The sequence below is a fragment of the Abramis brama genome (genome assembly GCF_963993115.1).
Source record: "Abramis brama genome assembly, chromosome: 6".
In the NCBI taxonomy this organism is placed as follows: Eukaryota; Metazoa; Chordata; class Actinopteri; order Cypriniformes; family Leuciscidae; genus Abramis; species Abramis brama.
The window spans coordinates 25269706-25284519 of record NC_139968.1 but is presented as its reverse complement, the minus strand read 5'-3'; the positions used below and the strand labels follow the sequence as shown (position 1 = coordinate 25284519).

General features: G+C 39.5%; 1 protein-coding gene across 1 annotated transcript; it reads right to left on the bottom strand.

The window, feature by feature from the left end:
- Nucleotides 1-387: 387 nt before the first annotated feature.
- Nucleotides 388-14527, bottom strand: plcd4a (phospholipase C, delta 4a). Its single transcript, XM_084118018.1, has 16 exons — nucleotides 14226-14527; nucleotides 12726-12779; nucleotides 11798-11956; nucleotides 9458-9686; nucleotides 9057-9186; nucleotides 8666-8897; nucleotides 8233-8434; nucleotides 7927-8071; nucleotides 7041-7193; nucleotides 6122-6289; nucleotides 3697-3853; nucleotides 3489-3605; nucleotides 2684-2862; nucleotides 2470-2602; nucleotides 2000-2149; nucleotides 388-1908 (listed from the first exon to the last, which is right to left on the bottom strand). The coding sequence occupies exons 2-16, from the start codon at nucleotides 12763-12765 to the stop codon at nucleotides 1817-1819; spliced, it is 2286 nt and encodes a 761-aa protein (XP_083974144.1). The 5' UTR covers nucleotides 12766-12779; nucleotides 14226-14527; the 3' UTR covers nucleotides 388-1816.
- Between the last annotated feature and the right edge of the window lie 287 nt (nucleotides 14528-14814).

The following is a 14814-nucleotide window of genomic DNA, read 5'->3' as shown; positions in this document are numbered from 1 at the left end:
AACTTAATTAAAGAACACGAACTGTTGCATAAGGCACATATCTAATGTTAAAATAAGAAGAAATGTAACTTTAACCGAACGTGATGAAGGAACTATACTGTAGATAAATGTACGTTTTCCCAACGTATTAAACATAATTTTATCATTGTCCCGCTATTGAAGTACTTTTTAAATATACATTTAGACTTAAGTTGGTTAGCAACATTGGGGTCTATCAACCTTACCAGCACAAGTTCCCAAAAACCCTCCTAGACCAGTCTGAACATGCTAAGAAACCATCTTAGACTTGTTTATTTAATGTAATTCATAATTTTTAGTCTTACCGAGTTGTTTTATCATTTAAAAATTGGTATAAACTGGAGCTTGTTTTAGCAACAGAAACATGAAGTCCTTTAAAATATCTTTATTTTTTGAAGAATATGGCAAATACCTAAATACATACATACATATATACAAGCAAAACAGACAGTTTACAGTTAGTTACTGAGCAATGCTACAAAAACAGTATATAGATCCGGCTCATACGAAGCTTAGAAATACAAAAATTAACACTTTTAGTCCAGCAGCATACATTTGATTTAACAAATGACTTGACATGATTCATAATAATTCTCTATACATGCTAGGTGAAAGGTGATGCATTTAAGAGTATATGTATTTTGATATTTTGAAATGTATACAGTGGTGTATACTGTATCCAGGTAGGTGGAGGTGGGAACAGACGGGGTAATTTTCACTGCCTTCTGTATCTCTGTGTAACTGAGTCTGGCCCCTGAGGTACTTCGGGGCCTAAGGAAGATTGTAATTGAGCCCTTGTGCCCATTATCTCTATACTTTTTTCCAAAGGAGCAGTTAACACACACACACCACTGTAAGTACTACTGAAATAGAGTCGTACGAATAAAGAACCAAGCCTTTTCTATTAAAATGTTTCTAAAATACAAAAAGCTAGATATAAAGACTTGCCATGCATGGTAACAATAACAGAGGGGGAATCTCATATGAAATATATGGGGCTTTGGGGCTGTTTACACGACACAAGTTTCATCTAAAAACGGAAAACTTTTATGCGTTTTTGGCTGTTAATTTATACGAAAACAGCGTTTTGGGAGCCTGAAAACTCAAACTTTTGAAAACGAGTTTCAAAGTGCAAGTTTTTGAAACCGATACCGTTATCGTCTCCATGTAAACTACAAAAACGTGAAAAATTAGTGAAAACGGTGACGTCATGCGTATTACGTGTTCAGTCTACAGGCGTGTAGTGTTTCTTTACAAAGTAACGTCGCCAACTACTGGCCTGGGATGATAATACAGCGATTTTAGTCGTTTTCACAGATCCGTGTGAATGGGGATCATTTTGACAACACTGTCGCCTGTACACGAAAAAAGTGAAGGAAAAACTTTTCTGTTTTTAGTACATCGTTGTCGTGTAACATACCCTACATTTTAGTCCTTGAAACAAACCAAAATAAGCTTCATTATCTTGTTGTTGTTTTTTTGATTTCGAGGTTAAAATACAACCTGGATGTATCTCATTGAAGTTGAACGTAGACATAGAAAATCACACAAATCTTAATAACAAGTCTTTAAAGTAAATAAAATAACTATAAAATTATTTGGCGTATAAATGAACTAAATCTATAGCAACACAACTTTACCTTAAAAGTGTGAATTTTAATACATTTTTTAAATTGTATTCATTATGATGTCAGCATTCTGCAAACAAGTGTTGACTGGGAAGACTTGAAATTGTTGCATTTTTGCTTCTTTTATGCACGTGTCAATGTAAGACAGCATTAAATTCAGTCTCTTTGCTTTACGTTAGTTTAGTTATCCGCGTGTGAACAAAAAGCGAGGAAGGAGGTATGCTGGTGCCGTCCTTAGACAGGAGATGGATGTGACGATATCCTATGAGGAAGAACAAAACGTGCTTATTTAGGATTAACAGCAGCTCCACGGAGGATACATTTTTGATGCATTTAGTGGAATGGAGACGTACCTGGTTGAATACAGGTGAAAGGGAGAGTGAACTGTCCCACAAAGTCGTTCTTTGATGTTTTATCATAGTCCTCCACGACAAACCGAACCAGCGCCAACTCAGGGGCGTGAACGGTGAACTGAAGCATGTCGTACCATACCGGGTTGAAACCTGCAGAGACAAATAGGTTGTTGATATGAAATTTCAAGCATTCACAGTGCACAACAGGCTGTTCTACTGTACACCTACAATTTTTCAAAATTTTCTATAATTATATAAATAATAACTTATATTTAAATAAGCTAAAATAAGATATACCAGTGACCTCACCAGTTTTACACAGTAGATCTTAGTTTCAATCATGTCCATTGAAAACCATTAGCTCAAAAACAAGATTTGTTTAGTCTTTTGAACGCAACAAGATCTCTGTTTTAACTGCGTCTAGACTTTCTCAGTCTAGACTTAACTCCGTCCTGTACATTTTAACTGACCGTTGTTGTCAATGTATCTGGTTTCCTGCTTGGCTTGGTCCAGCTGTATGCCATGAATTTCCACCCGAACGAGGGGATCAACAATTGAACCCTCCTTGATGTTTACCTTGGGAAGCTGTTGGCCACTGATGACCTGGAATGAACACACAATGCAAGTTTAACATATACACACGTTATCTAAGACCAGCACATGCACAGAAATGCAGGTTTCTACCTGTATAGACAGGCTAAGCGGATTGTAACCATCTCGGTTTTGGGGGTTTTCTGGGTCAAACCTCTCGTCAATGTTGCGCATGAACGCTGGTTTCAGTACGTAGCCACAATGCCCGTTCTGACTGAATAAGCCATCGTTTAGATCCATCTCAACCCCTGCGGTCTGAAAGTTCAGAGCAACTGAGAAGAGAAGAGAAGAGAAGAGAAGAGAAGAGAAGAGAAGAGAAGAGAAGAGAAGGCTACACTTAGCAATAAAATATTTATTATTCCGTAGTAAAAGATCCTGCATAAAACATTTCCTAGTAGAACATTTTCCATTTTCATGGATAAAGCATGACAATTTAAGCTGTTATACTAGTGATGACTTGGCTAGTTACTCTAACTAGCAATACACATCAACTGAATATTCTATATTAAACTATCCTATGATTGTCTTGATTGGTCTCCCAGCCTGGTCAGGTTGGTGGTGTTCAGCTGGTTTAACCAGTTGGTCAGTTGGTCTCCTACTAGTTGACCAGTTGATAAGTGCCTAAAATTTCTATAAAACCATCAAACTATGCTAACCTAACCAGCTTGATTGCTAGCTAAAACCAGCACACCACTTGGTTAAAGCTAGGCTGGTTAAATCTGTATTTTCAAAAGACTTGTAAGACTAATTCCTATTACATAAGTTTGACCCAACAACTAGATTAATCACATCTGTATTATGCTAATAGACAGTTTTGCTATGTTCATCTATAAACAATATTCAAAAAATATTCGATGAAAGCTCTCAAGAAACTTATCTTAGTCTCAGGTAGGCTTACCAATTTGGCACCCTGCGTTCCACATGTCCTGTGGGTTGAAGTTGGATGAGTCAGTTCTCAAGCCACTGGGGTAAACCCGGCTCAACTGATGAGCGTTATGGAGAACAAACTCCGCTCCTGTAGCACAGAGACAAAGTAAGACAATACAATTCTCTAAAAAAAATTATTGATGAGCTGTTATAAGCAGTCAGACTTATGTTTCCTTTACCTGCCTCCCTTATGTGTTTCCGGGCCTTAGACTCCGTGAAGGAGGAGATCTCGTAAAACTTGGAGTGCATTCGTGAATGTTTAAAGCTGCTAAAGTGGACACTCTTGCAGTAAACCACACAGTCGGACAGCTCTTTAGACAGACGCTGCTTGGATTTCTAGACAGTACAAAAACAGTCCTTCAGTTCAGTTTGACAGTTCCACATTCATTTCATTTTCTTAGCTTTAGGTGGTTTTCTGGATTTCCACGGATCAGGCTTATCTTTTTTTATATTGTAAAGGGGTTCACCCTCATGTCATTCCAAACCCGTAGGACCTTTGTTCATCTTCAGAACACAAATTAAGATATTTTTGACGAAATCCAAGAGCTTTCTGACTGCGACGTTATTACCACTTTCAAGGCCCAGAAAGGTAGTCAAGACTTTGTTAAAATAGTCCATGTGACTACAGTGGTTCAACCTTAATGTTATGAAGTGACGAGAATACTTTTTGTGCGCAAAAAAACAAAAATAACTATTTCATTCAACAATTTCTTCCGTTCCATGTCAGTTTCCGACGCTGTTCACGTGAGCACCACGATGCTGACGCAGGAATGCAGGAACCGGCCAATACTGAGCTGACATTCTGACGTAGAACCCGGAAGCACTGCACTGTGTTTACAACGTAAACAGCATAGGAGACTGACGCAGATGAGAAGAAATTGAGGGGGCCAGAAAGCTCTCGGATAACCGTCAAATCAAAAACCAATAGGAGTGCCGAACCTGACACAGTTAGTGAAACAACAACAAACCACTACCTTGCTCTACATCGTCTTAGTTTTTTCCCAGTTTTCTTTTCAAGAGAAGCCATGATCAAAATTAATGCTAGAGATTGTTTTTGTTTGATAGCCACCATTTAAGTCCTGCATGTATTGCAGTTCACGTCACTGAACATGTCATGGATTGGTGATGTAAAACCCCCGATGAGTCTTCTTGCGTGCGTCCATTTTTAATGCATCTTGATTGCCGTACATTCTGACTTTAATGACAACTGAGATCCCACAGTGTGACATCGCTTACAGCGGGGATCATGTTCGTTCAGTCTGACAAGCAACAGTCGTAAAGGTTATAAAGGCTATTATAAATCGTACAATATGCACCTGTCTTTACTAAGAACTCAAAATAACTATTTTTTCAGTCATAACTGCTTTTAACTAGCCCAACAGCATCTAAAACCTTTCGACATGGCTGTGGTGTTTTGAGAAGTCAACTAGCTAAATTGTATGATGTGGTTTTACTGCAAGCATTCAATTCTGCTAATTCAACACAGGACTACTTAGACAATGTCATGACAGATGGCCCATGTGTAATAAGGACCGGTATCCACCTGGCTTCATCTTACACTACCATTTGTTGGGTTTGTCTTTGCTAACCTGCTGTGCCATCTTAACATGATATTCAACTTGTGGCGTAGCCTTGATCTGGGCTGGTAACCAAAAGTTGTAGGTTCAAAGCCAGCAAGGGTTAATTCTTTGAAATTGTACCCTTGAGCAAGATACTTCCAGAGGGACTATCCCTGTAGGAAGGGTTCTGTAAGTCACTTGGGATAAATGTGGCATTTAAATAATTATTAGTAATTAGCCTAAATCAGTTATCCGACAAGACTGAGTCTGTATGTTAAACATAACATGACAAAATGTTCCAGTTGACAAGTCAACAAGTTGACTATCTCTGGAGAAACCAAGATGGGTGATCCCTGACTGCAGCTAACCAGAGTTCAAAGAATCAAGTGTCGCATGGTAACAGCAGTGCCAGCAAGTGCACATGGCCACCTATCAGATGGCAGAAGACCACAGAAGATACGCCGTTTCTGTCTTATCTATCTGCGACTTTCTCTCTTGCATTTTCTTGTTTGTTTGTGTACTTCCTTCCCAAGATTGCGTCATTCTAACCCCATTCAACTTTTATTAGTCCTTTATGTAATCAGCTTGTTTTCAGGGCCACTGTGCAACTCTTGTCAGTCAGAATATTTTGCTACCTTCAACATTAGACAAGCTGGTCTACATTAGGTAAACTGCTTACAGCCCAGAACAGAAAAGTGGAATTTCCATGGATGATCCAAACGAAGGAGTGTGTTCAACAGGTGTTACATAAGTAGATTCGAATCTTGTGGTTAAAGTCTAGGCAGACTGAAACTCTTGCTTGAGGACTCTGATGAAGACCTGATAAACTACCAGTGAGACAAGTTCGACGGTCAATATTTTACAATCCACTGGCACATGAAGTAGCCAAAGAAACTGTACTCTAGATATGGCCCATTATTTTTAACATTATTTCCTTTTGATAGTTCATGTATCTACTTTTGATTGGGTTCAAACTTACGACTTTTCTGTTACCAGCTCGGATCTTTGCCCACTTGGCTAATATGATTTGAAAGTATCACTGTACCTTGCCTCTATGTCGTATGCTGTCAGTGCGATGATGGTCATCATCAATTTCAGCGGTCTCCTCTTCGTCGCTCACTTCTCCTGTCAAAGGGTCATCCACCACCCCATTCATGCAATCCTCTAATCCACCTATCTTCTTTCCTTTCAACAGAATCTTCCCTTTCAGATCCTATACACACACAAATATGGAGAGGATACACTTTCATCAGCAACAATCTGAAAACTCTTTAACAGTGAACACATTGACACACAAACTAGAAATTAGTACTAGAAGCTAAGCTAGGCCTTAGGCTGACTAGTGGTTGGTCGAATAGGAATGTATCTCTTTTAAAGGAATCAATGAATTTGGACCTAAACTAGTAAGACTGCCTTAGTCAATTAGCTTCACCAGGAAGACCATGATGTTCAGTTAAGTGCTGCTAGTGGCTAACAGCTAGATAGTCTTGATATGCTTCTGGTTATACCCTGCTAAAAATGACGATGGTGGTGTGCAGATATCCCCACCAGGCTTCTTAACTAGAAAGAATCAATCAGTCAAATGGTTTTACCAGAGAAACTTGACAAGCAAGGTAATTCATGTTAGTCTGAGCTTTTTTTCAGCATGGTCGTATGCTTGGTGGGGGGGGGGTATTGTTGTTTGCTTTAATAATTAAGTGTGGCTGGGTTGCATGGGCATAGATCATATGGCTGCCACCCCAGGTAAACAGCCGGAGAAAGTGAATGTATCATGGAGAGGTCACTCCACTCTGAACTCTGATACACACGTCTGCTTGTGGGGTGGAAACTTCAAGATCTTTGCCGAGGACACTTCAAAATGAATGACTACTGCTAGAAATTTGCTGCCATTTAAGCAGTCCAATTTAGTGGACTTGTTAAGTACTTGTTTAACTGACCACATGCATCCATGCTGTCCGGCTCACCTCGGGGGATGGGAGGCCGGTAGGAATCTTTCCATCTAAAGTGCTTTTCAGCAGCTTGTCTCCCAGGATCTGGGTGAGGTGTTGGGCCATGACTTTCTGCTGCTCTACACTGCAGTGGTTCTCAATGGACAGGATGACAGGGTACTGCGATGCCTGAGGAGGGGAGAGTGTGTGAATAAGTGATGGAGTGTAATGGAACACTCGACAGAAAACAACGGCTAACGCACTGCCAGGCAGGGGTCGACTGCCCTAGATCACATTACACACAAACAGAAGGGCATGGTGCCCTGGCCCCAGTCTGTCACACACACAAAAATGCAAGCAAGTACAGTACTCTAACCTGGTTTAAAAAGATTAAAGATGAAGAGATAAAGAAAGAAACCAAGAGGTTTATGAAAAGTATTAAGATAATACCACATTTATATCAAACTTGGTTTTTCTGTCAATACCATCCCCTTACAAAAAAAAAGTACTGTGGCACCATATTTGAATGATAGAATCAGATGGTTAAACTATGGTATTTAAAAAATATACCATAGTACTAATGCTAATACTACTAATAGGTTTTCTTTGAAGAACCTTCAATCTCCCTGGTATATAAATCAAAGTACCATGGCATTACCATCACTATACCATGATACAGTGGGGGGTTTTTTTAGTTAAAAAGTACCATGTTAATGACATGCTGTTTGCATTATTATACCAAGGTATTCCTTGATGTACATTAGAAAATCATGTAAATACCATAATATTTGAATATCATATTTGAAAGTACTGTGGTATTACCATCTGATAGCATCACTATAATACCATGGTACCACCACAGTTCTTTTTTGTTAGGAACTCGCAGCTGTGAAAGAGTGAATGAACACAGTTTGTGACATACTTTGAAGGCATAGTTGCTCAGCACAGTGACAACATCCTTGAAGAAGATCTTGGAGGTCAACGTGTGTCCATGGTAGACGATTGGTTCTCCATTTGGTCCGTCCCAGCAGTCCACTTCTACACATCGACAGCCACGTTTCAGTGCTCTGAAACAGTCATACAAGTTCATATTTATGAATATAAGAAGAATTGCTCAATCTGTATATGTTATACCAGATAAATGCTCATACTAACATAGAAAAGCCTGCGGATGGTGTGTTTTATGGGTTAGGAAATGTCTACTTGATAGGTTTTTGAAAACGTGTACCGTATATAGCCTTCCACGCTGCTATGTCCTCTGATTTGGTCCTCCAGAAGGTATGTGTTATGAGAAGATGAAATGAAGTAATGGCAGAGAGGCTGAGTCATGTCCTGGGACAGTTCTACCATGGTAGGGTTTAAGATGGAGCCCTCTGATGAGCTCAGGTACATCAGGAAACCATCAAATGTCATTGCTTGCAACATTTTTGCTGGAGTTAAGAAGAACACAAAATGCAGCATTACGATACCTGGAACTAAAAGTTAGTAAGTTTGAGTTTGAAAGTTAAAGATTTGTTTGGGACAAGAGGCCAAACCACCAAAGATGACCTGAACAGATCAATGGCAAGTGGAAAGTAAAATACAAACAACATAAGCTTTGAAGAAACTTCAGCAAGAAAAGTACAACTCCGTTAGCTATGCTTCATCACAAAATTAATTACCTGTGTCTGAAGGTTCATAGCGTTCAATGAGATTGAGTGCATACTGCTGAACTCCATCCTCGTGAAGCTGCTCCTCCCGCAGGAAATCTTTCAGATCTTGGAGCGTTAGCTTCTGCCCATCACTTGAATATTCCTGAAACACTCGCAGGACGTCTTCACGCTGAGTCAGCATCTTATAGAACAGCACAAACTCATCGTCTTCAAGAGTACCTGACTGAGACTTGTCCGCCATCTGCAGAACAAGAGAAGCTCTAAAATGTACAAATACAAACAACTGGCTGGAAATGGATCACTAAATAATGATGCAAGTGTGTCAAGTGTCAAAAACCATCATTGAACTGAAGCTACATCAAGCAGTGTAACCACAGGCTGGCCATGAAAGTGCAGTTACCGTAAAGAGACGGAGAGCATGATGCTCATTCATGTCCACGTTCATCATCTTCAGCAGATCTCTGATCTCCTTAAAGTTCATCTGCCCATCTCTGTTTTTGTCTGCTTTTTTGAACCAATCACATATCCATCTGGAAACAGCATTAAGGGAAAACCAAAGTGCTGACACATGATTTACCAAAAGTAGGACATGTTCCTATCAACTAATCTGATTTCAGGGACTTGGACTTCAATCCAGGTAAATTAAGAATCTTGAGGACATCAGAAGTGCTGCTGTCCCAGTGTATTTAAGTGTCTTTTTAATGCCATTTAGCCTGTGTGAAACCTTTGTGTGTGTGTGTAAGATGGACAGAGAGCGGAATGATAGACAGATAGATAAAGTAAAGTCACAGTAAAGGATACTGGTCTAGTTTCTCTCTCTGCCCCATGTTCTCCAGGTTATCGATGAGTTTGCGTATCCCATTTATCCATGATCGTGCCTCCTCTGCTGATTCGGCCACTAGGTCCAAATTGCCCCGTCGACCACGAAACACAAGGGTGAAGCAGCGGTCAGGTGGGAACTCGTCAGCAATGCTAAGTAGAACCTCAGATTGGTGCCCTTCCCGCACAGCCTCCACATCACCCACAGAAACTATATACACACATAAACAATAGCTATCTAATGGCGCTTTTCCACTACACAGTACCAGCTCGGCTCGGCTCAACTCGACTCGGCTCTGTTTGGTTTTCCACTGTGTAAAAGTTGTACCTGTACCTGCTTCCAGGTACTTTTTTTCGTACCACCTCCGGCGAGGTTCTAAGCGAGCTGAGGCGAGCTGAGGCGATACTAAAATTTGAAGTGAAAACACGACAGACTGCTGATTGGTCAGATAGAATCGTCACTATTCACTGCGTCATCATTGCACGCGCCAGACGGAGTATCCTGAATAAAAAACAGCAAAAACAAAAACATCCAAAAACAGCATACACTCGATTTCCTCCATTGTCCTGTGTGTGTGGGTAGCGGGTGTGTCTCGCGCGTCTCGCATAGAAGATTAAGTCACGGCAGTTTTCTGCGCGTCGCTATGACGACCAGGTACTATTGTGGAGGTACTATCTGCAATGGAAAACGGAGTGAAAAGCGAGCCGAGGCGAGTCGAGTCGAGTTGAGCTGGTACTGGTAATGGAAAAGCGCCATAAATAGGGATAAACCCTTAGAGTTAGAGTCAAGACCAGACCATTCTTCTGACCCATCAAGGCCCAGACCCAGACCAATGCCACATTAACGTGGTCTCGAGAGATGTCAGTACCAAAAAAAACAAGATCAAAACTTTGACTCTCAAAACCCTACACCTTGTCTAGACTGAGCAAGAGGTACCCAATCCTGCTCCTGGAGGGCCAATATCCTACAGAGTTTAGTTCAAACCTTAATTAATCACACCTGAACCAGGTATTTCCAGGTATCACCAGGCTAATCAAGGTATTTGCAATAACTAGAAACAACAGGTGTTTTGGAGCAATTCACAGTTAAAGGCTGAATCCGAAATCGCGGCCTATACCCTCAAATAATAATGCCAAATAGGGCATTATTTTGTATTATTTTATCCATTTGTAGTGCTGTCAGAAACCATAGTAGAGATTATCGAGTGCATTTATTCTATCCCACATTGCACCGCAATAACAAGTATACAGCCGACGTACGCTCAATGGCTGTCCGAATTCGCTCACTTGTTTTCATTCACTCCTTCAAGTGAACTGTATTAGTGGACTAACATAGGGAATAGTTATTGGGGGTACCCTCCAGGCACAAAAGTGAACACCCCTGGTCTAGAGGTTCTGAAATCACTGTGTACTGTATGAAGCTGTTTATATTTCTGTCTAGGGTGATGGTGTACTTGTTCTAGGCTTGCATTAGAAACACAGGAAGAATCAATCCATGTACTATCACCATTGTGACCTTAATTAGACACTTAACCTCAGGTTTCTCCTATTGCAGAGGTGTCCAATCCTGCTCCTGGAGGGCCACCTTCCAGCAGAGTTCTACTCCAGCCCCAATTAAACACACCTAAACCAGTGTAAGGAATTATAGTCTGCTCCGATCCAACTTCCACTCCAATATATACATTTAAATATGCTCCTTCCCTAAAAAGAGCTTATTTATCATCGAGACAATTTCTTCCGATCTCAGTAATATGTAAATAGTATCACCGGAGTGATATATTATCACTTATAGCATGGGAGCGGCAGATAAATAAAAAAAAGAACCATCCTGAATACAGGGATTTCAAACAATCTTATCACCTTAACATTTGGCTGTTCTTATTTGAAATAATATCGAAGATGTGGGAACAGAAGGCTATCACTTTCATTGTTATCCTCAATTTACATTTAAGGCAGAACTTAATTTACATTACGAGTGGTAAACTTTAACAGAATAAAAGGTTTAAGATTTGGATGTTCTGGGTTCATTCTGACGCCGGTGAACCCAAGGTGCTTTGTGTACCTTGCCACTGCTATGCTATAATAAACTTCATTTTTTAGATCTTCGACGTCCACAACATTTTTTCTTACACCAGCTAATCAAGGTCTTCAGAGTCACTACTTCCAGCCAGATGTATTGGAGCTACCCCCTGCAAAAAGGTGGCCCTCAAGGAGGAGGATTGGACCCCTGCCTATGGGATTTTAATTGTAATACATCCATTGCTTTGGATAAATGACTAGTAATTACAGATTGTGGATTTCAGCCTTGTTAGCTCTACTTACAGGTGGAGTGGGCATTTCCAGCTTTCTTGCTCTTGTACCAGATAGTCATGCAGTCTTCTTGTAGCCGGAAATAACGCTGCTTTTTCCATGTGCGAGACTTGATTTTTCTCATCACTGTGCCAACGATCATGGACTTCAGGTTGTCATCAGCCTGGATACCTGAGGAGCAAGACCGTACAGGAGACAAAGAGGGCGAGGAGGGGTCAGACGACAGGTAATGCACCTGACCCAGATTCACAGTACATCATGAAAACAAAATACACTAAAACACCCCTGTCTCTCATGACCAGATAATGAATCCTCGTTTTGTACGTTTGATGGGTTTTGGCATACATCTTAGCAGTCCTTGTAACTTGGTGTCGCTAGCACCACTTTATTTCCACTTTGCAACATGTCAACTACCAGTCTTTAGAGTATTAGTAGACTGTCTACTTAAAATCACTTTATTTTGATGCTACCCCAACAAGCATTCTACTGACTATAAGTAAATTTGAAAGTATGTCAACTTATTCTACTAAACTTAACCTAACAGTCTACCAATACTCTAATGAGAGTTAGTTGACATGTAGTTACAAATGAATGAGAGTTGTTTGACATGTAGTTGCAAAGTTACTTATAGTTATTAGAATGTCTGAAGAGGACTATCGAAATAAAGTGTAACCCTATAATCTACAAGTTGAGCTACTGGAACTATTTAGACTTGTCTTTAATACTTAGCATTTTATATGCAAAACGAGATACAATCAAGCCCTTTTATCAAGCTTTCCTAGTCTGGACACAATGTTTGTGGAGGCATCTGAAGACAAGATCTACCAAAACTGATGAACTAACCTTCATATCACCTCAATATATCACCTCATATCACCTCAATAACCCCCCCCCCCCCCCCCCCCCACACACACACACACATTTTTTTATGTAAACTTACGTAGGCTCCTTTCAGTAGAAGCCATCTGTCGTTGTGTCATTTTTTAGACGTCTCCTGTTTTTGAATAGAGAGAGAGAATAAATTAATTGTCTCACTGACATAAGCAGAGAAAATAATATTAAAATGAATCACACAGTTCATGAAATATTTTTAACATACAATAACATTTAAGCCTTTAAATATAATGCATTAGAGGCAGGCACATTAAAGAAAATCTTGATTTTATCAGTAACATTGCAATTTAAAAAAATAAAAGTAACAAACCATTGACCATAATTTTATGAACATAAATGTGAAATATTTAGAATACAATTTTTAAATAAATTTAACCGCATCAGTCATGCCCAGTAATAACCCTTAATATTAATTCTAAGGACTCTAAGGTTTGGCCTGTTCCTATACATTTGACAACCTTTTCACTGCTTTTTTTTAAACAAGCACACATGCACAACCTCAAACAAGTATTTTCAGACAGTGTAAATGGCTGTTGTTAGTGAAAATCCCATGGACGTCTGGCTTTAATACAGGGATCAGCACTAGAGCTGTTGCCTCAGATGCTTCAGTGTTTGCACGGATCTGTTCTTTGTGAAAGCATTTCACACTTGCCCTCAAATACTGCACAGTCATGCAAAATCAAACAAAAACACTCACAAAGAGAGGATGACGATTGAGAAAACTGAGGTCACTATTAATGAAATGTAATTAATTTGTATTAACTAAATTCTGTTTATGTTAGTGCTGTCAAATCGATTAATCACATCTAACATATGTTTTTTATACACAAACTTATGTATTTACAAACTTATATGTTAGATGCGATTAATCGCGATTAATCGATTTGACAGCACAAGTTTATGTTCATCTTAAAACCCAAAAAAGACCACAAGCTTGCCACGTGAGCTTTTAAAGACGTGATGTAATACCCAGCCAAAGTTGCCATGAAGATTCAGGTTTCACACAAAGCAACGGTCAGTCGCCTTAAACATGGCGGACAAACATTGCTGTTAAGATGTTAACAAAAACATGCTCAACTCATGCATATTTCTCGATTCTCCAGATTCATTCAAATAATTTGTTGTTAATTGCTCTTACAATTAACAACTAAGACTTTTTATAACACCAAAATTATATATAAAAGCATGACGACAACAACAGTGTCAATAGTATGTTCACTATATTGTACAAAAATTTGTGAAAACATATTGTTAACTGCAAAGTAATACTTTTAAATGCATTTTATTTTGATTTAAATTCTTTGTTTTCATTAAAAATAAAACCATTTAAATATAAATAAAACCACTCTATAAAAGTTTTAAATAGCCTAATTTATCATTTGTGTAAATATAAAAAAATAAAAATGAAGCAATTTAACTAACAGCAGAAAGACAAAACAAGCAACAGGTATGAAGAGTATCTGTACAGGTATCCTGACATGAACTTTCATAATAAACTATTTATGTATTACAGTTTTTAATATCTCAGGCTTGAAGGTCCACTTACCCTCTGTGGGCTCATAGTCGGATCTGTATTTGAGCTTTGAAGAGGAGCCGGACTCAGGAGAAGCCGGTGTAATGTGGCCCCCGCTGCAACAGAGCCGGACTGACTGTCCACATCTCACCACAGCTGATCGTACCACAACACGACGCCTCCCTCTGACGCACAACCACACACCCACAGATCCACACAAGCACACTGGCCGTTATCCACAAAATACACTTTCTTTCTCCTTTGGGAGTCAAAATATCTCTTGTCCTCCTCCCTCCTCTCTGGCTGCTTTGTCTTGTGTCTCTCTGTCCCTCTGTTCAGATAAAACGTGGGTATGTCAGTTTTGTGGACGAAACACAATACTGCGTATTGCGTAATTGGAGTGTTGCCTTCCTGCGGTGTGACAACCTAAAGGTTTTATCGCCACATAATACGTGTGATGTGGACATGACAATAGATGTGAAATTGAACACTTTTTTCTAACTAATCCTGAGTGAATTCAAATAAATAACACCCCAAATTACCGATTGGCTCTTATTGAAACTGTTTGTACATTATGCAGAACGGAGATTTTTTGCATTTTATAAAGTTGCTATGTGGTTGC

Excerpts from the sequence above, each read along its gene's own strand:
- plcd4a (XM_084118018.1), bottom strand. The coding sequence starts at position 12,765 with ATGACACAACGACAGATGGCTTCTACTGAAAGGAGCCTAC. Across the intron at positions 8,898-9,056 it reads ATGCTCTCCGTCTCTTTACG|ATGGCGGACAAGTCTCAGTC; the intron begins GTAACTGCACTT and ends CTTGTTCTGCAG. Across the intron at positions 1,909-1,999 it reads TTTCACCTGTATTCAACCAG|GATATCGTCACATCCATCTC; the intron begins GTACGTCTCCAT and ends TCTTCCTCATAG.